A 21675-nucleotide genomic window follows, 5' to 3' on the forward strand; every position below is an offset into this window, starting at 1 on the left:
GCTATATTTACAGCATGGACTGTCTCTGACTGCTGCTCTACTCTGGGTCCTAATGCTGGTCCTGTTCATGACTGACACAGGAAGCATGGACAAGAGGAAACTGGGAGGACTGGGAGGAGTGGGAAGACTAGGAGGACTAGAAGGACTGGGAGGACTGGGAGGACAGGGAGGAGTTGGGAGGACTAGGAGGACTGGGAGGAGTGGGAAGACTGGGAGGACTGGGAGGACTAGAAGGACTAGAAGGACTGGGAGGACTAGGAGGACTAGAAGGATTGGCAGTACTGGGAGGACTAGGAGGACTAGAAGGATTGGCAGGACTGGGAGGACTAGGAGGACTAGAAGGACTGGGAGGACTGGGAGGACTGGGAGGACTAGAAGGATTGGCAGGACTGGGAGGACTAGAAGGACTAGGAGGACTGGGAGGACTAGAAGGACTAGAAGGACTGGGAGGACTGGGAGGACTAGAAGGACTAGAAGGACTGGGAGGACTAGGAGGACTAGAAGGATTGGCAGGACTGGGAGGACTAGGAGGACTAGAAGGACTGGGAGGGCTGGGAGGACTGGGAGGACTAGAAGGATTGGGAGGACTGGGAGGACTAGAAGGACTAGAAGGACTGGGAGGACTGGGAGGACTAGAAGGACTAGAAGGACTGGGAGGACTAGGAGGACTAGAAGGATTGGCAGGACTGGGAGGACTAGGAGGACTAGAAGGACTGGGAGGACTGGGAGGACTGGGAGGACTAGAAGGATTGGCAGGACTGGGAGGACTAGGAGGACTAGAAGGACTGGGAGGACTGGGAGGACTGGGAAGACTAGAAGGACTGGGAGGACTGGGAGGACTAGAAGGACTAGGAGGACTGGGAGGACTAGAAGGACTAGGAGGACTGGGAGGACTGGGAAGACTAGAAGGACTGGGAGGACTGGGAGGACTAGGAGGACTAGAAGGACTGGGAGGAGTGGGAGGACTGGGAGGACTGGGAGGACTAGGAGGACTAGAAGGACTGGGAGGACTAGAAGGATTGGGAGAACTGGGAGGACTGGGAGGACTAGGAGGACTAGAAGGACTGGGAGGACTGGGAGGACTAGAAGGATTGGGAGGACTAGAAGGACTGGGAGGACTAGAATGATTGGGAGAACTGGGAGGACTGGGAGGACTAGGAGGACTAGAAGGACTGGGAGGACTAGAAGGATTGGGAGAACTGGGAGGACTGGGAGGACTAGGAGGACTAGAAGGACTGGGAGGACTGGGAGGACTAGAAGGATTGGGAGAACTGGGAGGACTGGGAGGACTAGAAGGACTGGGAGGACTAGAAGGATTGGGAGAACTGGGAGGACTGGGAGGACTAGGAGGACTAGAAGGACTGGGAGGACTGGGAGGACAGGGAGGAGTTGGGAGGACTAGGAGGACTGGGAGGACTGGGAGGAGTGGGAAGACTGGGAGGACTAGGAGGAGTGGGAAGACTGGGAGGACTAGAAGGATTGGCAGGACTGGGAGGACTAGGAGGGAGGACTGGGAGGAGTGGGAAGACTGGGAGGACTAGGAGGACTGGGAGGAGTGGGAAGACTGGGAGGACTAGAAGGATTGGCAGGACTGGGAGGACTAGGAGGGAGGACTGGGAGGAGTGGGAGGAGTGGGAGGACTGGGAGGACTAGAAGGACTGGCAGGACTGGGAGGACTAGGAGGGAGGACTGGGAGGACTGGCTGCCATCACCCCCATCCTCAAAAGACCTGGACTCCACCCTGATGACCTGACTTCCGGCTCATCTCCAATCTCCCCTTTCCGTCTAAAATACTGGAACGTGTCGCCTCACAACTCAAAACTCACCTCATCTCCAACGACCTGTACGAACCACTTCAATCCGGTTTCCTCTCGCAACACAGCACAGAAACATCCCTCCTCAAAGTCACCAACGACCTCCTCCTCTCCTCATCTCGCCACCTCAACATCCTCATCCTCCTCGACCTCACTGCAGCTTTCGACACCATCAAGCACACCACTCTTCTCTCCCGCCTTGAATCCTCCCTCAACATCAGCGGCACTGCCCTCTCCTGGCTAAAGTCATATCTCACAAACCAACAACAATTCATCAACAACTGCACCTCCTCCCCCGCTCCTCTGTCCCAAGGCGTCCCCCAGGGTTCGGTGCTCGGTCCCCTTCTGTTCATCCTCTACCTGCTTCCCCTCGGTAACATCATACGCCGCCGTGGCCTCCACTTCCGCCGTTACGCCGACGACGTCCAGCTCTACATTTCCACTAAATCCATCACCACCGCTACACACTCCACTCCGTCCAACTGACTCACTGAAATTAAATCATGGATGCAAATCAACTTTCTCAAACTCCACTGCGACAAATCAGACATGATCATCATCGGTCCAAAATCACTCACCAGAACCGCTCACAACTTCTGCCTCACCATCGACAACTCCACTCTGTTCCCCTCCGCTCACATCCGCAACCTCAGAGTCATTTTCGGCAGCCACCTCTCCTTGGAACACCACGTCAACCACATCACCAGGACTGTCTGTTTCCACCTCAAAAACATAGCTGGTCTCCGCCCATCACTCTGATCCACGCTTTCATCACATCCAGAATCGACTACTGCAACAGCATTCTCTACGGCTCATCATCTAAAGTCCTCAGTACATCTAGAACTCTGCTGCCCGTCTGCTCACCCACTCCCGGTCCCGTGACCACGTCACCCCCGTCCTCCAGAACCTCCACTGGCTCCCTGTCCCACAACGCATCCAGTTCAAACTCCTTCTCCTCACTCACAGAGCCCTCCTTCAGCCCCCTGCTTTTAATGTGGGATTCATATTGTGTGTTTTATATCTTTTTTATGATGTCCTTGTTTTATGATCGATGTATCTGCGTAAAGTGGCTTTGAGTTTTTAGAAAAGCGCTATATGAATAAAATGTATTATTATTAAGAAGAAGAGGAAGAGAGAGCAGTAACTGATTTATTATTATTATCATTAGTAGTACTAGTATTTGAGAGGAATCCTGATGGAGACCTGATGGAGATCTGAAGAAGACCTGATGGAGACCTGATGAAGACCTGATGGAGATCTGATGAAGACCTGATGGAGATCTGAAGAAGACCTGATGGAGACCTGATGGAGACCTGATAGAGATCTGATGGAGACCTGATGAAGACCTGATGGAGATCTGATGAAGACCTGATGGAGACCTGATGAAGACCTGATGGAGACCTGATAGAGATCTGATGGAGACCTGATGGAGACCTGATGAAGACCTCATGGAGACCTGATGAAGACCTGATGGAGACCTGATAGAGATCTGATGGAGACCTGATGGAGATCTGACAAAGACCTGATGGAGATCTGATGGAGACCTGATGAAGACCTGATGGAGACCTGATAGAGATCTGATGGAGACCTGATGAAGACCTGATGGAGACCTGATAGAGATCTGATGGAGACCTGATGGAGATCTGATGAAGACCTGATGGAGACCTGATGAAGACCTGATGAAGACCTAATGGAGATCTGATGAAGACCTGATGGAGATCTGATGGAGATCTGATGAAGACCTGATGGAGATCTGATGGAGACTCCAGCAGCATCATCAGCTTCATTAGTGGCAGCAGGTGAAGTTTCCTCCTCAGCTTGTTGTTGTTAACGTTAATATATTAATTAACTATAAAACAACGTTAATATATTAACTATAAAACAACATTAATATATTAACTATAAAACAACATTAATATATTAACTATAAAACACCATTAATATATTAACTATAAAACAACATTAATATATTAACTATAAAACAACATTAATATATTAACTATAAAACAACGTTAACATATTAATTAACTATAAAACAACATTAATATATTAACTATAAAACAACGTTAACATATTAATTAACTATAAAACAACATTAATATATTAACTATAAAACAACATTAATATATAAACTATAAAACAACCTTAATATATTAACTATAAAACAACATTAATATATTAACTATAAAACAACGTTAATATATTAACTATAAAACAACATTAATATATAAACTATAAAACATTAATATATTAACTATAAAACAACATTAATATATTAACTATAAAACAACATTAATATATTAACTATAAAACAACCTTAATATATTAACTATAAAACAACGTTAATATATAAACTATAAAACATTAATATATTAACTATAAAACAACATTAATATATTAACTATAAAACAACCTTAATATATTAACTATAAAACAACGTTAATATATAAACTATAAAACAACATTAATATATTAACTATAAAACAACATTAATATATAAACTATAAAACAACGTTAATATATAAACTATAAAACAACCTTAATATATTAACTATAAAACAACGTTAATATATAAACTATAAAACAACATTAATATATTAACTATAAAACAACATTAATATATAAACTATAAAACAACGTTAATATATAAACTATAAAACAACATTAATATATTAACTATAAAACAACATTAATATATAAACTATAAAACAACGTTAATATATAAACTATAAAACATTAATATATTAACTATAAAACAACATTAATATATAAACTATAAAACAACGTTAATATATAAACTATAAAACAACATTAATATATAAACTATAAAACAACATTAATATATTAACTATAAAACAACCTTAATATATTAACTATAAAACAACGTTAATATATAAACTATAAAACAACATTAATATATTAACTATAAAACAACATTAATATATTAACTATAAAACAACATTAATATATAAACTATAAAACAACATTAATATATTAACTATAAAACAACATTAATATATAAACTATAAAACAACATTAATATATAAACTATAAAACAACATTAATATATAAACTATAAAACAACGTTAATATATAAACTATAAAACAACATTAATATATAAACTATAAAACAACATTAATATATAAACTATAAAACAACATTAATATATAAACTATAAAACAACCTTAATATATTAACTATAAAACAACGTTAATATATAAACTATAAAACATTAATATATTAACTATAAAACAACATTAATATATAAACTATAAAACAACATTAATATATAAACTATAAAACAACATTAATATATAAACTATAAAACAACATTAATATATAAACTATAAACCAACATTAATATATAAACTATAAAACAACGTTAATATATAAACTATAAAACAACGTTAGTAAAACACTGACATGTTTCATGAAGTTCTCTAAAAGAGGAAACTGTATTTCAGAGCTGAGAGTCTGAGGAGCAGCTCGGTTCTTCTTCCTGTCCGCCATGTTTGTTTATGAGACGACAGGTGTTGCACTTTATTTTGTCACCTGTTAGATTCTGTGACCTACAGTAGTTACTATTTCCTCCCTAACGGAACAAATGAAATGAAATGAAATGAAATAAAATAAAATTACATAAAATAAAAAAACATAAAAGAATTTATATAACATAAAATACAATGGAATTATATAAAATACAATAGCATAAAAACATAAAATAAAATATAATTAAATACAATAAAATTACAAAGAAAATAAAAAAAACTTAAAAAATGTAAAAGAAATTAAATAACATAAAATACAATAAAATTACATAAAATAACAGTACACAAAAACATATAATAAAATAACATAAAATATATTAATTACATAGAAAATGTAAATAAAATGAAGTAAAATAAAATACAATGGAATTACATAAAATAAAACATAAAAAACATCAAAGAAAAAAACATTAAATACAATAAAATTACATAATATAAAAGTACATAAAATACAATATTACGTAAAATAAAATAACAAAAACCAAAATAACATAAAAACATAAAATAAAATCACATTAAATACAATAACATAAAAACGTTAAATAACATAAAATAAAATCACATAAAATACAATAAAAATACTTTCAGAAAATACTATAAAAAATTATTAAACATATCCTCAATTAAGATTCCTTAGAGATATATTTAAAGTTGTATCTGCTTATTTAACGTAAGTTATTTTTATTTATTAATCGAAATCATCATTGTTTATTTTAATAATTGTTTATTGTCATTGTATTTGGTTGTGTTGTAAAAACCTCCTGTTTGAATTTCTGTGTAAATAAAGTTTCATGTACAGAAACATCTGGAGGAAACAGACCTGACAGGACTACTGAGCATCTTTCAATTAATCTCTGCATTTTATTAATTTTAATATTAAATAAATCAACAGTCTGCATTAGCAGCACAACACGATGTTCCACTGTTCTGAATCACATGTGAATAAATCATCATTAAATCAGTAAAGTAACGATGACATGATAATATTTAATAATATCTAATATTATTGCCCAGCAGTGTTTGGACTCGTCTCATAACAGACATCGAGTTGTAATTTTCTCTGCAGGTTAATTCTCGTAGAAACAAACTGAAACTAACGTGACTCACACATCCACAAACACCGTTTAGAAAATGGACAGCGCTGATATAAACACCAACAAACACTTTCTTCTTCTGTAACAGACAAACAGAGAAAACCTGTCAGTGACGACAAAATACAAAAACAAGTGAAGGAAGTGATTTTATTGTTGGGGTTGAAAATTCATCACACATGCAAACAGCGATGTCGAAGCCGTGTCTCATCAATGTTTTATTAGCAAACCAGAGAGAAGTTAACAAAAAAGAACTGAAGGAACTGAACAAATGTGTGTTTCTGTAGTTTCTGTAGTTTCTGTACAGGTCCAAATATACTACAATATATACTATTATACAACTGGATTACAATTCATGTCAGTGTACAGCAGTCACAAAGAAAAACTTCAAGTCTGTTACAGCAGTGTCGTCTGAGCAAACTCGTCTTCCTTTTGATTCGTCCGACCGACCGACCGACCGACCGACCGACCGACCGACCGGTTTCCTCTCCGACTGATTACGACTCAGGTTCGGCTAATACGAGCATGCTACGCTAACATTCCCTCTTTTTCCTCAAGCAAAGAGCAGAGTCTCACGTTTGTTCACCTCCACGGCAAAATAAACCTCAGAGAGCCGAGAACTACGGAAGCCCTGAAGGGCTAGCGAGAATTTTTCATTTTTCTTGTGATCCAATTTTCAAAGTGTGAGGTAAATAATTTTCTCTCCTGTGATTATGATTTAAGAACAGGTGAAAAAAAAATGTTTTGCCGGGGTGATATTTCTACGTTACTGTTTTTCTTCTTCTGTGAAACACGTGGAAAATAAAAAAATCAGGCTGATTTTTCTGAGTTACTTTTTTTGCCAAAGTGTGAAAATAAATGAAAAAAAACTTAGGTTGATTTTTCTAAATTGTTTTTTTTGCCATTGTGTGAAAACAAGTGAAAAAAAAAATGTAGGCTGAAAAAAAAGTGAATAATAATAATAAAACTTTAGGCTGAGGTTAAAAAATCTGGCCGATTTTTCTAAATTGTTTTTTTTATGCGTGTATGAAAACAAGTGATTTGTTTTAGGCTGATTTTTCTAAGATCCTTTTTTTTGCCATTGTGTGAAAACAAGTGGAAAAAAATGTTCTAGCCTGAAAGAAAAGTGAAAAAAAGAAATAAGGCTGATTTTTCAGATTTATTTCTTTTCCTGTGTGAAAACAAGTGATTTTTTCGGCTGATTTTTTTCTACTCATTACGACCACTAGAGGGCACCACTATCCTATAGTTCTAAATAGGACTGAGCATTCAGGTTTTCTTCCAGGTGAGTTTTAATGTCTCCATGAACTCTAAACACAACGTAGTATAGACCGTTTTCAACGGCATTGCGTTGCTAGGCAACAGCTAGGTTCTTTGTTTACTTCCTGCCAGTTTATGTCATTCACATACACTCTTACATTACTGCTAAGTCTTTCTTTTGGTTAGAAATTTATTTTAAATCGGCCGTTAGCGTAAATTTTGAGGCAAAGAAAAAAAAAGATAATTAGAAAAATCAGCCTGATATTTTTTTTCCCACCTGTTTCACAGAAACTAAAAAAATATCATCCTGGGAAAACATGTTTTCATCTGTTCTTAAGTCTTAAACACAGGAGAGGAAATTATTTACATCACTTAGAAAATGGATCACCAGAAAAAGCCTTTCAGGGCTTCCGTACAAAAACAAAAGCACTGATTCACATTTTGAGAATTATTTTTCGCCAGAAAACCCAAAAAACGTCAAACTAAGAAATTTTCTTTAAAGGTCAAATATGAGGATTTAAATTAAAGTAAAACATTTAAAAGTAAAACAGAAACAGAACCTCATTATAAAACTAATAGATTTAGTGTGAAGTGATCAGATCTTAAGGCCTGACGATCAGTTCCTCCAACAACAACACGGAGACGAGCAAAAACATTCTGATGGCAACAAAAGTGTAAAGTGACTTCCTGTCGTTTTAAAGGAACAGTTCAAGATTTAGAGAAAGAAAAACCTGCGTATTTGTCATGTGATGGTTTGTGATTGGTTAGCTTAGCTTAGCATACAGTCTTGTACAAATTAAACAAAGGAGATATAACGTGTTAATCATCGGTGAGCCTCAGACGGGCTGGACGGAGCCAGGCTAGCCGTTTCCCCCCGCTTCCAGTCTTTGTGCTAAGCTAAGCTAACCTGAGAGCGGCGCCGATCTGAACCTCTAACTCTCAACAAGAAACAGAATAAGCGCATTTCACAAAAACTCTTTAAAAAAAGTACCAATATTTACCTCAAAATGTATCGAAAATTACATTAATATAAACATGACTTAATAATTATATGCTAAAATAGCATATGACAGTCATATGTGACTGATTGTCGACACAGATGTCCTGATTCAGGGAGGTTTTTAAGACATTTCAAATAAGTTATTTGATAATTATTATATATTTATCAGCAAACATGGATATATCAATTAACTTTGTATTCTTTTCCTGGAACTGTATTAAATAAATAGAGGACTATAATTATTAAATAACGTTTATATAAAGTAATGTTCGATACATGTTGAGGTAAATGTCGGAGTAATTCCAAAGAAATTTAAAATACTTATCACCTAATTACCATGAAATATGCGGACCTGTAGAATGAAGCGTTACCGACAGACGCTGGCGGGCCAAACGTCTCGTTCCACACATGGTTTTTAAACTGGTTTCTTTTTTAAATGGGAGCTCATGACGGTGCCGGTGCGGTCACATCACACTCTCCTGTTGACGCAGTTAAAAGCTTGCGTTTCCTGTTTCGGTTCGAACGACCGGATGAACGCGGCCGGCCGACAGAAACTCCGCTGCACTGAGTGATTATTGTAGCAGCGTGTTTCACAGTGTGTGATCATCCAACAGTCTGACGGCAGTTTGTGAAATAGTCATCAGACTTAATGATTCTATACATCGACACCAACTTCCCTTTTTGTTTTGTGACGCTCAGCACGACTTCCAGCGACGTATTTTGCTGAAGCAACGTTCATTTCTACTCCGGTCTTTTCAAAATAAAACTACTTAGTCAGGCTTAAAGGGGCTGTATGAACGTGCTTTAATCCTTTTTAGTGCCAATATGTGAACAGGTTGTAACTTAACCTAAAAGAAAAATGAGACCTTCTGCAACTGTCTGGGGTTTCCTCTCCTCTGTCAGCCTGCAGACGGCTTTTAATGGGAAGAACGGGGACATATTTCATTTGTTTTTCTCTGTAAAATTCAACGGATGTGACGCCGTGCACGCTCGAGAGGGCCTTTCATTTTACAGTGTGCAACTATAGATAACGTTCGGTTAGAAATGCCTCCACAGGAAGTCAGACTACGACATAAACTCCACGGATACACGTGTAAAAACGTACATACAGTCCCTTTAAGGAAAGGTCAGCTTGGTTATGTTTAGGCAACAAAACTACTTGGTTAGGTTTAGGACAAGATGGTGGTTTGGGTTCAAATAACTAAAATCAACGTTGACTTCTGGTTTCACACGCGACACGAACGCCGGTCTACTTGGTGTTTTTAGCCCCATCCATCCACCCCGACCTCCTCCCTACGCCGCTCTCTATACCTCCTGGTTCACTATCACGGGGACTACATACCAACTGACTTCGTGCTGACCATCAGGAAAAATAATGTGAACTTTGTGTCTGTGCGGACCAATCAGAGTCGAGTCCGTAAAACCCAGAAATGAGTCGGCGTGATGTCACTTCCTGTTCCCTCGTTTGGAAGTCAGCGGGTTGTTTAGTTAGAAATCTGAAATCAGGCCGTTTGGTCGGTTTGACGTTTTGTTCTACGACGTAAAATACGTCAGTAAATATTCCCACTGGGACATTTTTAATCCGTCCGAAACCCAATGGAGCGATCCCATTGGCTGTTAGTGGAGGGAACCAGGGAGATGATCACTTCCTGTTCGGACTACAGAAATACGCTTCAGAGCAGAGCTGAAGCTTTAACAGAGAAATCACTTCCTCATTAATCTTCTATTACGTCTCACTGGCCAACGTTAACTCTTTAACTCCCTTTCAACAACTTGCATTTCAAATAAAAGTAGAAAATATAAAAAATAAATGATTCTTTTTCGTGACTAAAGAAACTCGTAACATTTTGATATTTGGGCATTTAGAACGCCAAGAGTGCAAAGATGCATTAGGCTTGTGTTTTTTTTGGTTTTTAGATGTGAAGCGCCTCGTGGATCGGCTTCCAACTCACTCACTAGTTCACTTTTTAAGGTCCTGACACACGGAGTCTACGGGCAGCCGGCCGGCGGACAGTTTGGGTTTCGGTCTAGTTTTTGCGGTGTCCCTCCGCCACCGTCGGCTCTAGTCTGCCCCTTTACGGAGGCCTTTTCTGATTGGCTGATCTGTGCACGAGACGAGAAAACGGACGCGAGGAAAGCACAAGCCGGCGAGTAAAATCGACATTGTTCATCTTCGTCTCATCTGCTCGTTCCAGATGTTTTCACAGTGACGTGAACATCTGGAATGAAGCTAAGCGGTGAGTGAGAGCGGCGTGAAAACGTTTCACGTACGTCTCGTAGCGACGGCTCGTTTATCCGCCGTCCTCGCTCTTCCTGTTTCCCTTTTTCAGCGTACTTAGACAACCTCAAGGAAAAACTCAGAGTTTGTTTCCTGCATTGTGGAGACTTTTAAAGAGTGAAAATAAGTAAATAATAAGAACACTGCAACCTTTCATGTTAAACTTTTACTTTGAATTCTCCGGAAAGAAACCTGAATATCTGGCCCCTCTGGCGTAAACCTAATATTTATCAGTTTTTATTCTTTTTGTACCCGCTTGAGTATTTCTTTCTCTCCTTCTCTCACTCACTGAAGGTCCTTTCAGACACAACGCCACAACGCCACCTCTGAACTCTGAACCACCTTATTTCTAACGGAACACGCCGCACCACGCCACAGCGGCTTTTCACCGCGTCGAGCAAAGCCAGACTTTTCGCGCTGCGCGCTCAAACTGCGCTGCGTCACGAGCAGAGACCGCTCTGGACATCAGGTGGAGCTCTGTTGTCGTCCGGGTGGAAACGGTAGAGATTACAGACGCTGTACATCGCCAGAAAACATGGGAAGTGTGAACATTTGTCATAAATCGGGAGAAATACGGGAGAAGTGTGACTCCGGGAGGAAACCGGGAGAGGGCGATGAAAAACGGGAGTCTCCCGGGAACACCTGGGAGGTTGGCAGGTATGATTATCAAATATTCTTCATGAGGAAATTTGGTCGTAAAGGAGTTTGTGCGTAAAAATAAGCTTCTCTCTTGCAGGAAAAATGATGTTTCTAAATGATGTATCTTTGACATTTGTTGTCACGCCCAAACTGATAAAGTGATATATCTGTGTGAGGTTTCCTCTGTGTCGAGCCGTAAACAAACAGTTTAGAGGATTCAAATGTAAAGAACCGGAAACACTCTTTACCTGCAGGAGGCTCAGGTCGGTCTGAAGCTGGATTCAGGTGCTCTCGCTGCGTTTTGGGAAACAAGAACATTTAATGTCGACCTTTAAGCGGTGACCGTCGGGGAGGAGAGACAGGCAGTCAAGCAAACACAGATCCAGAGTTCTCCCCGCGGTCCTCAGACGGACAGACGGACAGACGGACGGACGGACGGACAGACGGTGGGAAAAGCAGATTTCGGCGATGAAGGCGTTGATGCGTACAGAGGCTGGTGCACGTCTCAGGAGCGTGCACTTTGACGGAAGCATGTTTTGCAGGACATTACGCTGCCGGCGACCAGCGGCTCGCCTCCTGGTGGCAGATTAAGACTCGGAGGATTCTTCTTATCTACAGGAATGCGTCTCGCACCTGAACCCCGAGCGGCCTCGGGACGTTGGCGCGTGTTTTGCGGCGAGAGGAGTCTGCAGGTTGGGAATCACGGCGCTAAAGAATCCCGTCACCACGCAGGCCGCTCCGCCACATATTGCGAGACGGTCGTTCACGATACATCATCGACTGAGAAGAACTTATCTTTAAAAGGCAAAATAATTCCTCTCAGAAGCAGCTCGTTATTCACGGCGCTGTGAGGCGTCAGCGGAGATGAGAGAGTGCAAAGAGTTTCACAGCAACAGAAGTGTGGTATCGTCGTGAGAGTGTCGATGATGTGTCGCGGCGAGCGCGGCGCAATGTATCGCCGTACGGGTTATTGTCCCACCGCGAGTCTGCAGAGAGGTGAGGACGGTCGGCTCGCTCTTTAGTCATGCAGTAAAGACAACGAAACACGATGAAGACCAAAGCTTTAGGATCCGACCTGAGGCGTTCTGACCCAAAGATGCCGGCGAGGCGGGGCGGGGGGGGCGGGGCGGTGCTGGGGGGGTCAGGAGTGATCAGGAGTGATCCATGGGTTCGATGGCGTTGCTCTGCCCGGCTTCCTGACTCTCCATCTCCTCCGGTTCCTCCGCCTTCCCGTCCGGTTTGCCGGCCGTCACGCCTGCTGCAGCTGGAGGTTCGTCGTCGACCGCGGACGTCGGTTGGCCGGCGCCCGCCTTAGTCCCGCCTGTCCGCTCCTGGCTGGCCCCGCCCCCTGGGGCGGCGGCGGCGGCGGCGGCGGCGTTCTGCTGCTCTCTCAGGTGGCGTTCCATGGAGGCCTGGATGGAGGAGACCATCTCCTGCAGCTTCCTCCGCTGCTGCTCCATCAGGCCGGGGTCCAGACCGCGACCGTCCTTCATGGTGACGAAGCCCGGAGCCATGCGGACCAGCTCCCTGGTGGCGTCCTCGGGGATGTCCGACAGGTCCGGGGGTCCTCGGGACACGCTGGCGCTCAGGTCCACGCCGCTGCTGTGCTGGCGCGTGATAGGCCGGTGCTCCGGAGGGGAGGAGCCCCCGGCGCTGCCCAGAGAGTGGCCTTTACCCTGGAAGGCGGTGACGCTCTGCAGCTGCTCCTTCTTACGGACGACGCCGCCGCTGCCCAGCCGCAGCAAGCCGTGGGACGGACTCCCCTCTCTGCTGCCCCTGGTGGACGCCTCGGAGCGCAGCTGGACCAGCGCCTCCTTCACCAGCTCCTCCACCTCGGGGCCGACGGGGAAGTGACCGGCGGCGTCCACGCAGAGCTCCAGACGCTCCTCTGCTGCGTTGTAAACGAAGGTCTTCCCCGTCAGGTGAGGCAGCGTGCAGTGCTTCCCGTCCATCAGGCCTGAAACACACGATGACCACAGACGCTCCACGATGTTAACACACAAAACCAAGAAGACTGTTTCTGTACTGGTGCAAAAGATGAGTCTCAAAACAACGCTTTCTTTTCTACATCTTTTATCTCTTTCCACAAAACGTCTCACTTTACAAGCTGTAGCTGTTGGGAGACCTTAAAGGTCCGCCTGCTGTTTAAAGTGTAAACATAGTCAAGAGTACAACGTGTCTACGGGCTACCTGTTGGAACACATTACCTCCAAAACGTCAAAAGGTTTTGATCCCAAATCACAGCATGGCTTTTTCTCTGGTGTTCCTGAAGGTCTTGGTGTCTTAATGTGGTATTTTGGAGGGATTATTGATCATCTTTATCAATTCTCCAGTGGTAAAATAAATGGTTAAATTTAACACCAACTCTGTGGAACAAATGGAATCAACCCCAAAATTGCTGCATCAACTAATTCATGTTTATTTCTGATTTATGACTTGAACATCTTGACCCTCAGTGCTGAGCAGCATCTCAAATTAATCCTCAGGTTCCAGCTTTCTGATGATGTTCACCACTTCTATGTGACGTCTACTGCTGACCTGCTATCTCCCCCTGAAGAAGCGGCTCTACTGCGGGTCTCAGAGGGTTAAAACAGAGAAAACAGACGTACCCATGTCCTTCTTGACGATGTTGTAGAAGACGCCGCTCTGCTGGAACAAGTGCGGCAGCTTCTTAGCGTACGACCAAACGTCCTCACCTGGAACAGACGGAGAGGAACAGCTGGTTTTAAAAGCACATTCAAATGAAAGTAAACATAAATGTCATTGTTCTACAGCCGAGGTCTTGTTTTAATATCTATAGGAAGTATTGTTTCTAGTGAGTGACGTGTCCTGATGAAGCTCCGTCTGCTGAGCGGATGTTTTGTGTATTTGAACCAGTCGGGAGGATTATTATTGAACACGAGCTCCAGCTAACAGGAAGTGCAGCGTCAGGCCCGCGGAGCCGTTCAGAGTGCAGATGAAACCTTCCTGAATATCGACAGACGCCGACTGTTGGACCGGCCCACTTGTTTATCTGGACGCGGACGCGACCTTTGACCCTGTTGGCAAGGTGAGACGCCCGAGTCAGCACATTGACACGCACACACACATTGACACACACACATTGACACACACACACACACACACACACACACTCACACACACACGCACACACACACACACACGCACACACACATTGACACACACACACACACACACGTTCTGGTAGCGTTCAGAGCAGGTGATCAGAAACAGACGCTGCTGTGTGACGGAGCGTCACCTGCACCCGGCTGATATACCTGCTGCTGCTGAGACCGACGAGCGGAGAGGAGCAGCAACAGTTTCCTCTCACACAGACAGAAAGAACCTCTCAGTCAGGCAGCAGCAACACTTCAACAGGTTCAACGTGCACAACAAACTGCTCTTATACCAACATGTATATGGATAGGGCTTCGGTTCACCTACAGTATGTATCGATATCTAAACAGATGCTTTAATGCCAGAATGGATCTATCTGCTTCATCTGAGTCTATGTGGAGGTAGAAGGAAGTTACCGCTTTTATTGTGGTAATCTGAGTAACGTGACGTCATATCCGTTCCGTATCCGTCAACCAAAACAAACCTCAGAAAGTAGTTAACGTTGGAGGGTCGTCGTGGATACGACCTGCACCCTCACATGTTAAATCCAGCGTGGTAAACACTACACATCCAGTAAAGGATGGAAACACTTTGGGTTTCACACATTGACAGGAGAAGCAGAGCTACACAGAGCAGAGCTAAAGCTGCATGCGAACTCTGTCACGGACAGGAAACGTTATGGTATGGCGTTAATGTGGCGGTGGAGCCGGCCGTCGCTCTGGTCTCCGTGGTCAAATGGGCCGACGCTACGACTGTAGAGCACCCAGATACTGACATTTCTGTTAAAAGCATAAATAACAGACCGTAGAACGCCGTGATTGACCAACAATCAGAACCAGAATCGAGTATTCAACAAAGACGTGTAATAAATCAATTTAAATAACAATTCAGTAAATTTATATTTTTGTTTTAAAAAGTTAGTAAAACAATGTTTTAGTAAAACAATGTTTTAGTAAAACAATGTTTTAGTCGAGCCTGATCCCAGTCTCTTCCACAGTGAGGCATACAGCTGATTGATCAAACACTGGTATTGGATCGGTACTCGGTATCGGCCTTCAGACGGCCGTTACCAGACCCCTGTGAGGAGAACTAACCGTTACTCCAACTCTGTTATTCCTTCTATCAGGTTATTAAACTCAGACAGGAGTCATTTCATGTGGGACTTTTATTGACATGATAATCATGTAACAATGTCTATTTATTATCTATTTCTTTTCTCTTATCTATTTTATGGCTATTTATTATATGTTATTAACGTATCTGCTGTCCTTCTCTGACCTCTGTGTGTCACTTCCACTGGTCTGGGATTGACAGAACATTGTGGATGGTTGTCTGGACGTTGTCTGAGACTTTTTCAGTCCCGATACCGATAGTGATCGCTGGGCTTTGGTACCGATCCGATATCAGTGTTTGATCAATCAGCTGTCTGCCTCACTGTGTGGAAGTGACTGGGATCATTCTGTTATGTGTAAGACAACATCAGACTGGACTTTAACATTGCTTTACTAACTTTGTAAAACAAAATGTGACAAATAAATACATATATATATATATATATGTATATATATATATAATATATATATACATATATATATATACATTTAATGAATTATTTATTATTAAAATAATAATAATAACAATAATAATCCAGCTGTTTGAGTCAGTATCGGCCTCATCAAAACACCTTTTTTCTGTGTGATCAGTGAATGTCATCATCTTTACACTGATCACCATCACTTGTATATAATCTTGAGATTTTAACTTTAATTAAAATATATTTAACTGCTGTATATCATTATGTAGAATAGATATGATTTAAAGGAGACCGGTCTGTGATTCTTTAACTGGAGGTTTCACTCAGCAGTAAACTAACTTTAGTCTCAGTCGGAAGATATTCAAATCAAACTGTCAAACTTTAACTGACGAGTCAAAGTGTGACTTTTAATGTGAATATGACACAATCAGTTAAAGATGATTTGATAAGCAGTGATTTATCAAGTAAAAAACATATATTTAAATTACAGCTGTGGGTCGGGGCCGGGCGTATAGAGGAGGAAGAGGAGGAGGAAGACAAATGTCAAGTACGGGACGGTCCTTCATCATTAATGCTTTAAGGCGTCAGCAGGTTCATTCTGCCTCAACCGGGTCTCAAACTCACAACCTCAGACACCAACAACATGTCACCGTGTTGGTGAGCTCACTGCCCGGAGGAAACTACCACTTCAGGAGACGTTGGTCCTTCATGTAGACAACACAGAGGCGTCAGTTATCTATTAGAATAAAGATCCATCGCTCCATGAATTACAAACTCATGTTGATTTCCATCGACTGAAACGGTTCTCATGAGGAGAGAATTCAAAATAGAGTTTTTCAGATAAAACTGTGAACTGCAGCTGCAGCGCCTCCATCAGGACGATCAGCCCACAGAGCCAGGGGAGGAGGTTTAGCATCGGACTGGATGAGGGATGTGACGGTGAGGAAGTCTCCCCACAACACCGGTGTTACCGATCACACCGGACATTTTACAAGAAAAGATGACGGTCAGTATGTGTGGCACGCCGACTGATCTTTAACGTCGGGTGGCGGTGTGTCTGGCCTCTCCGGTCCGGTCCGATCGCCTCATTAACGTTATGGTTCTTATAGCGTTTGGGTTTAGATCTGAAATATTGCGCGTTTGCTTTTCGCTTCGACACCAAATCCTCCGCCATCTCTCGGTCTGACTCTCTCTCGTCCCGAGTGTGAAATCTGAGTCCTGCTGCTCTGTGCTGAGACTCCTTAAGATGCGTTCACTGTCAGACTGTAGCGTCCGTCGTCCGACTATCTGTTGATAACACGCCGCTGATACGCCAGAATGAACTAAATGTGTTTTTTATTTCTGTAAAGAAATAAGCAAAACGACGGGGGGGGGGCGTGATGTAATCGATGTGCGCCGGACCACCGTGTAACATCGACTACCGCGACAAAGCCTCGACTGGACCTGTGCAGAGTTTGGTTTATTTTCCTGCATGGGAAGACAGACTTACCAGGAAGAATAATAATAATAATAAAGATAAAAACAAAAGGGACCGGCAGCAGAGATAACACTAAATATGCATTTTAAATATTTAGTGTGAATCATCTGACTGAATCCTTTTCAGGGTTTACTCTAAAAGTTGACCTGATTAGTTTAAACATAATCAATAGAATAATCAATGATGAATACAGTGATTAGTAGCAGCCGTCGGTCAGCTGATAAAGTGACACGTGTTTCCTGGATAAGGTGACGGCTTGAGACCGGGGGGGAGGAGCCTACATGATTCTTACCCATCAAGGTTGCTAGGAGACAGAGGGAGGACATCTCGAGGTCGATGCTGTCCTGGAGTTCGCGGCCGCTCGTCCTCCCCGACGTCACGGCGTCCTCGCTCTTTACCGAGTGCAGGGCGGAGTGCGAGCTGGAGGCTCGGGGTATGGAGGCCGCGGCGGGGCCCTTGTCCTCGGGGCCCCTCAGTATCTCCACCGTCACCTTGTCGCCGTGCTGCAGCGCCACCACCGGCTCGTTCTCCTCGCCGTCCTTCGGAGGGACCAGCTCTTTGGGCGGGAAGCCGTAGCGGATGAACTGCTGCGCCGGCGGCACGCCGAACTGGTTGGCGATGCTCCTCTGCAGCTCCGGGAAGGTGGTGTGGGCCTGCAGGGTCAGCATGGCCTGCCTGCCGTCGCTGGTGGTCACGCGGATCTTCTTCTCCTTATTGGACGAGGAGGGGGAGGAGGATTTGGTGGGCGTGGCCGGAGCCGAAGAGGAGGATGTTTCCGGAGACCCGCCGGGAGAAGACGTCCGGCCGTGGCCCTTCTGCTCCTGCTTCAGCTTGTCGGTCCGTCTCTTCTGCGTGACGAGCGCCTGCTCGCTGATGCTCTGCTGGATGCTGCGCTCCGCCCGGCTCATCGTCAGCTCCTCCTTGTGGAGCGTCTTTGCTTTCTGACCGGTCAGGATGATCTTAGTGGGCGGCTGGAGGTCCGGCGCCTGCGGGGTCTCCGCGGCGTCGGTGAGACGCTGGACGTGAGCCCCGTCGATGGACACCGGGTTGTATTCGTCCGGGTTCTTCTTGGCGGTGTGATGCAGGATGGTGTTGACTACTTTCTGCACCAGGATCTCGCTGCCGAACTCCCCCGGGAAGTGCTTGGTGACCAGCTTCATGGCCACGTCGTACACGTTGCTGTTCAGAGCCGGCTCGGTCTCGTACTGGAACCAGTACACCGTCTCTCTCACCACCCGACCCCCCCACTCCAGCGTGATGGGGAAGGCCTCGGGGAGGTTGTCGTACTCCTTCGCCTCCCAGAAATGCTTGAAGCCGCACCCGCACTTCCCTCCCTGGGAGCGGGTGTTGGTTCTGTCCCCGTCCAGGTAAACCACCGACCCGTTGCCGCGGATGTGGCGGACCGACGTGCCGTGACACCAGTTGCAGGTGTTGAGGGAGCTCAGTTTGTAATCGGGGACGAGGACGTCTCTCTGGGGGTCGTAAGAGCAGACCACGTTGTTGAGGGGGAAGCTGTAGTTCTTGTCCGGACGCAGCTGGCCGTGAGTGGACTTGGCCAAGTTGTAAAGCTTCCCGCCGGGAACCAGCCACTCCGGCGGGACGTGGAGCTCGGAGAGGGCGCCACAGATCAGGCAGCGGTGCAGCCGGTTCTCCATCACCGACTTCTTGGCCGCCTCGGTCACCTCCTCGGGCTGGATGCCGATCACGCCGGTCCGCCTGTAGACGTACTGGTGCACGTCGGCCACCAGCGACGGGTGGATGCTGTGCTTCTCCATGAACACCTCCTCCATGGCGTTGACCAGCCGCATCAGGTATTTGTCCTGCAGGCTGCGGTCGCCGCCGATCACGCAGCTCCCGTCCGGTTCCAGCTTGATGTACTTCCTGATGAGCTCCTGAGGGACGCCCCAGGCCTTGGGCAGCAGGCGGGCCGGCAGCTTGGGCAGCACGGTGTTCTTGATTCCCACCAGAGGGATGTAGTGGTTCCTGCCGGAGCTGCTCCAGGCGATGCAGATGGGTTTGTTGAGCTTCCCGTCTTTCCCCCGGCACTGCTCCTCGGCCACCAGCCCCGGCAGGAAGGTGGCCGAGTAATCCCCGGAGCTCCTCATGCCGCTCAGGGAGTCCAGCAGGATGATGGGTCGGTGGAGGACGTTGGCTAAACCAAATATGTGGATGTTGCGCAGTCCGAGCGGAACGCCTTCAGGCGGGATGAACAGAGGGTCGCACTCGTTGATGATGTCCTCCCACTCCGCGGCGTCGATGAAGTCCTGAAAGAGGGCCTTGTAGCAGTCCAGGTTCTGCTTGAAGTTCTGTTTGAGGTTCTCCCTCAAGGCGTGCCAGAACAGTTCTCTGCCCACCAGCGCTCTGGACACGGCGTGGACCAGGCAGTGCCCGTCCCCGTCAACGTGGACCGGGATGAGACATTCCCCGTTGCCGTTGGCCTTCTTGACCTCCTCCAGGGTGTCGTGGAGGTAGATGAGGCTCCCGGACCGGTCCTTTCCGTAGCCCATGGTGGACACATGTTCCGGCTCGATGAGGAACGCCCTGTCTCCCAGCAGAGAGCAGTCGAACATCTCGCCCTGGTTCATGTCCCTCAGCAGCTTGGCCTTGCCGGTCTGCTTGTCCATGCCGTAGCGGGTGAGCACCGGAGACAGCAGCTTGCAGTGGTAGTTGGACAGCCCCATCACCTTCACCAGCTCGGAGCCTTTCTTCGGGGCCCCGGTGACGCCGAGCAGGGCGTTTCTGAGCAGGTTGTGGAGCACCACATCCGGATCGGTCACCTCCTCCACGTTCAGCAGGTTCTTGTGTTCGTGGCGTTGCCCGCACTCGGTGCACTCGATGCTGCCGGAGCCGTGAGCCGGGAAGAACAGCCGCGCCTGGCATTTAGGGTCCGGACAGCTGCCGGACAGAACCCGCTGCTTGTCTCTCCTCTTCGAGCTCTGCAGCAGCGACATCACGGAGCACAGCAGACTGAGAGCTTCACTGGATCATCGCAGTCTGTCAGACGAGCTGCGGCTCCGATAACCACACCGGATCCACCAGAACACCAGAACACCGGATCCACCAGAACAACACCAGAACAACACGGAAGCGGCGGCTTTCTTCTTCAGCGACTGACCGTTGGTCAACGTAACTACGTCATGACGTTAGATCGTGGGAGTTGTAGTTCTTTGCTTTTGTAATCACTTTTAAAATGTTCACACACGAGAATCAGAATGACCACATGTTCACATTTATTTGAGTGTCTATCAATTAAAAGAGGCAGAAGATACTTTAACACGCATCTATTGGTGAATGATTGAAAATCACCAAACGTCAACGTTGGACGGACTACGTTTACCAGAATGCAACACGCCGCGGTGACGTGTTGTTGTGTAGGGAAGTCAACAGGGCAGAATGTGAATGGATGGATTGTTTCCTGAAACATCTCAAACATTCAGCTGAAATATATATATTTAATTAAACTGGGTCTGTCAATCGATCCAAATAGTTATTCACAATAATCGAAAATTAATTTTTATTTTGCATATTGTTTTTATGCTAAATGCAGCACCTGTGAGGGTTTCTGAACGATATTTGTCATTGTTTTGTGTTGTTAATGGATCTCTATTTTTTATATTTATTTATTATCTATCTATTTATTTATTTTTTATATATTCCATTTTTTTATTTATCTTTTTTTTATTTTTCCTTTCTTATTTTTTATATTTATTTTTTATTTTCCATTTTTTATATTTATTTATTAATTCATTATTCCTTTCAATTTTATTATTTTATAGTTATTTATTTATCTGTTTATTTATTTTTTATAGTTATTTATTTATGTATTTCTATATATTTTATTATACATAAGTAAGTACATATACTACATAAATATATACATTATACATTAGTACCTGTGAGGGTTTCTGAACAATAT

General features: G+C 44.4%; 1 protein-coding gene across 1 annotated transcript; it reads right to left on the reverse strand.

Moving 5' to 3' along the window:
• Window positions 1-6590: 6590 nt before the first annotated feature.
• On the reverse strand, window positions 6591-21006 carry vcpip1 (valosin containing protein (p97)/p47 complex interacting protein 1). Its single transcript, XM_074649891.1, has 3 exons — window positions 18052-21006; window positions 14241-14327; window positions 6591-13588 (listed from the first exon to the last, which is right to left on the reverse strand). The coding sequence occupies exons 1-3, from the start codon at window positions 20708-20710 to the stop codon at window positions 12783-12785; spliced, it is 3552 nt and encodes a 1183-aa protein (XP_074505992.1). The 5' UTR covers window positions 20711-21006; the 3' UTR covers window positions 6591-12782.
• Between the last annotated feature and the right edge of the window lie 669 nt (window positions 21007-21675).

The sequence above is a fragment of the Sebastes fasciatus genome, chromosome 11 (assembly GCF_043250625.1).
Source record: "Sebastes fasciatus isolate fSebFas1 chromosome 11, fSebFas1.pri, whole genome shotgun sequence".
Classification (NCBI taxonomy): Eukaryota; Metazoa; Chordata; class Actinopteri; order Perciformes; family Sebastidae; genus Sebastes; species Sebastes fasciatus.

Excerpts from the sequence above, each read along its gene's own strand:
- vcpip1 (XM_074649891.1), bottom strand. The coding sequence starts at position 20,710 with ATGTCGCTGCTGCAGAGCTCGAAGAGGAGAGACAAGCAGCGGGTTCTG. Across the intron at positions 14,328-18,051 it reads TCTCCTAGCAACCTTGATGG|GTGAGGACGTTTGGTCGTAC; the intron begins GTAAGAATCATG and ends CGTCTGTTCCAG. Across the intron at positions 13,589-14,240 it reads CATCGTCAAGAAGGACATGG|GCCTGATGGACGGGAAGCAC; the intron begins GTACGTCTGTTT and ends CGTGTGTTTCAG.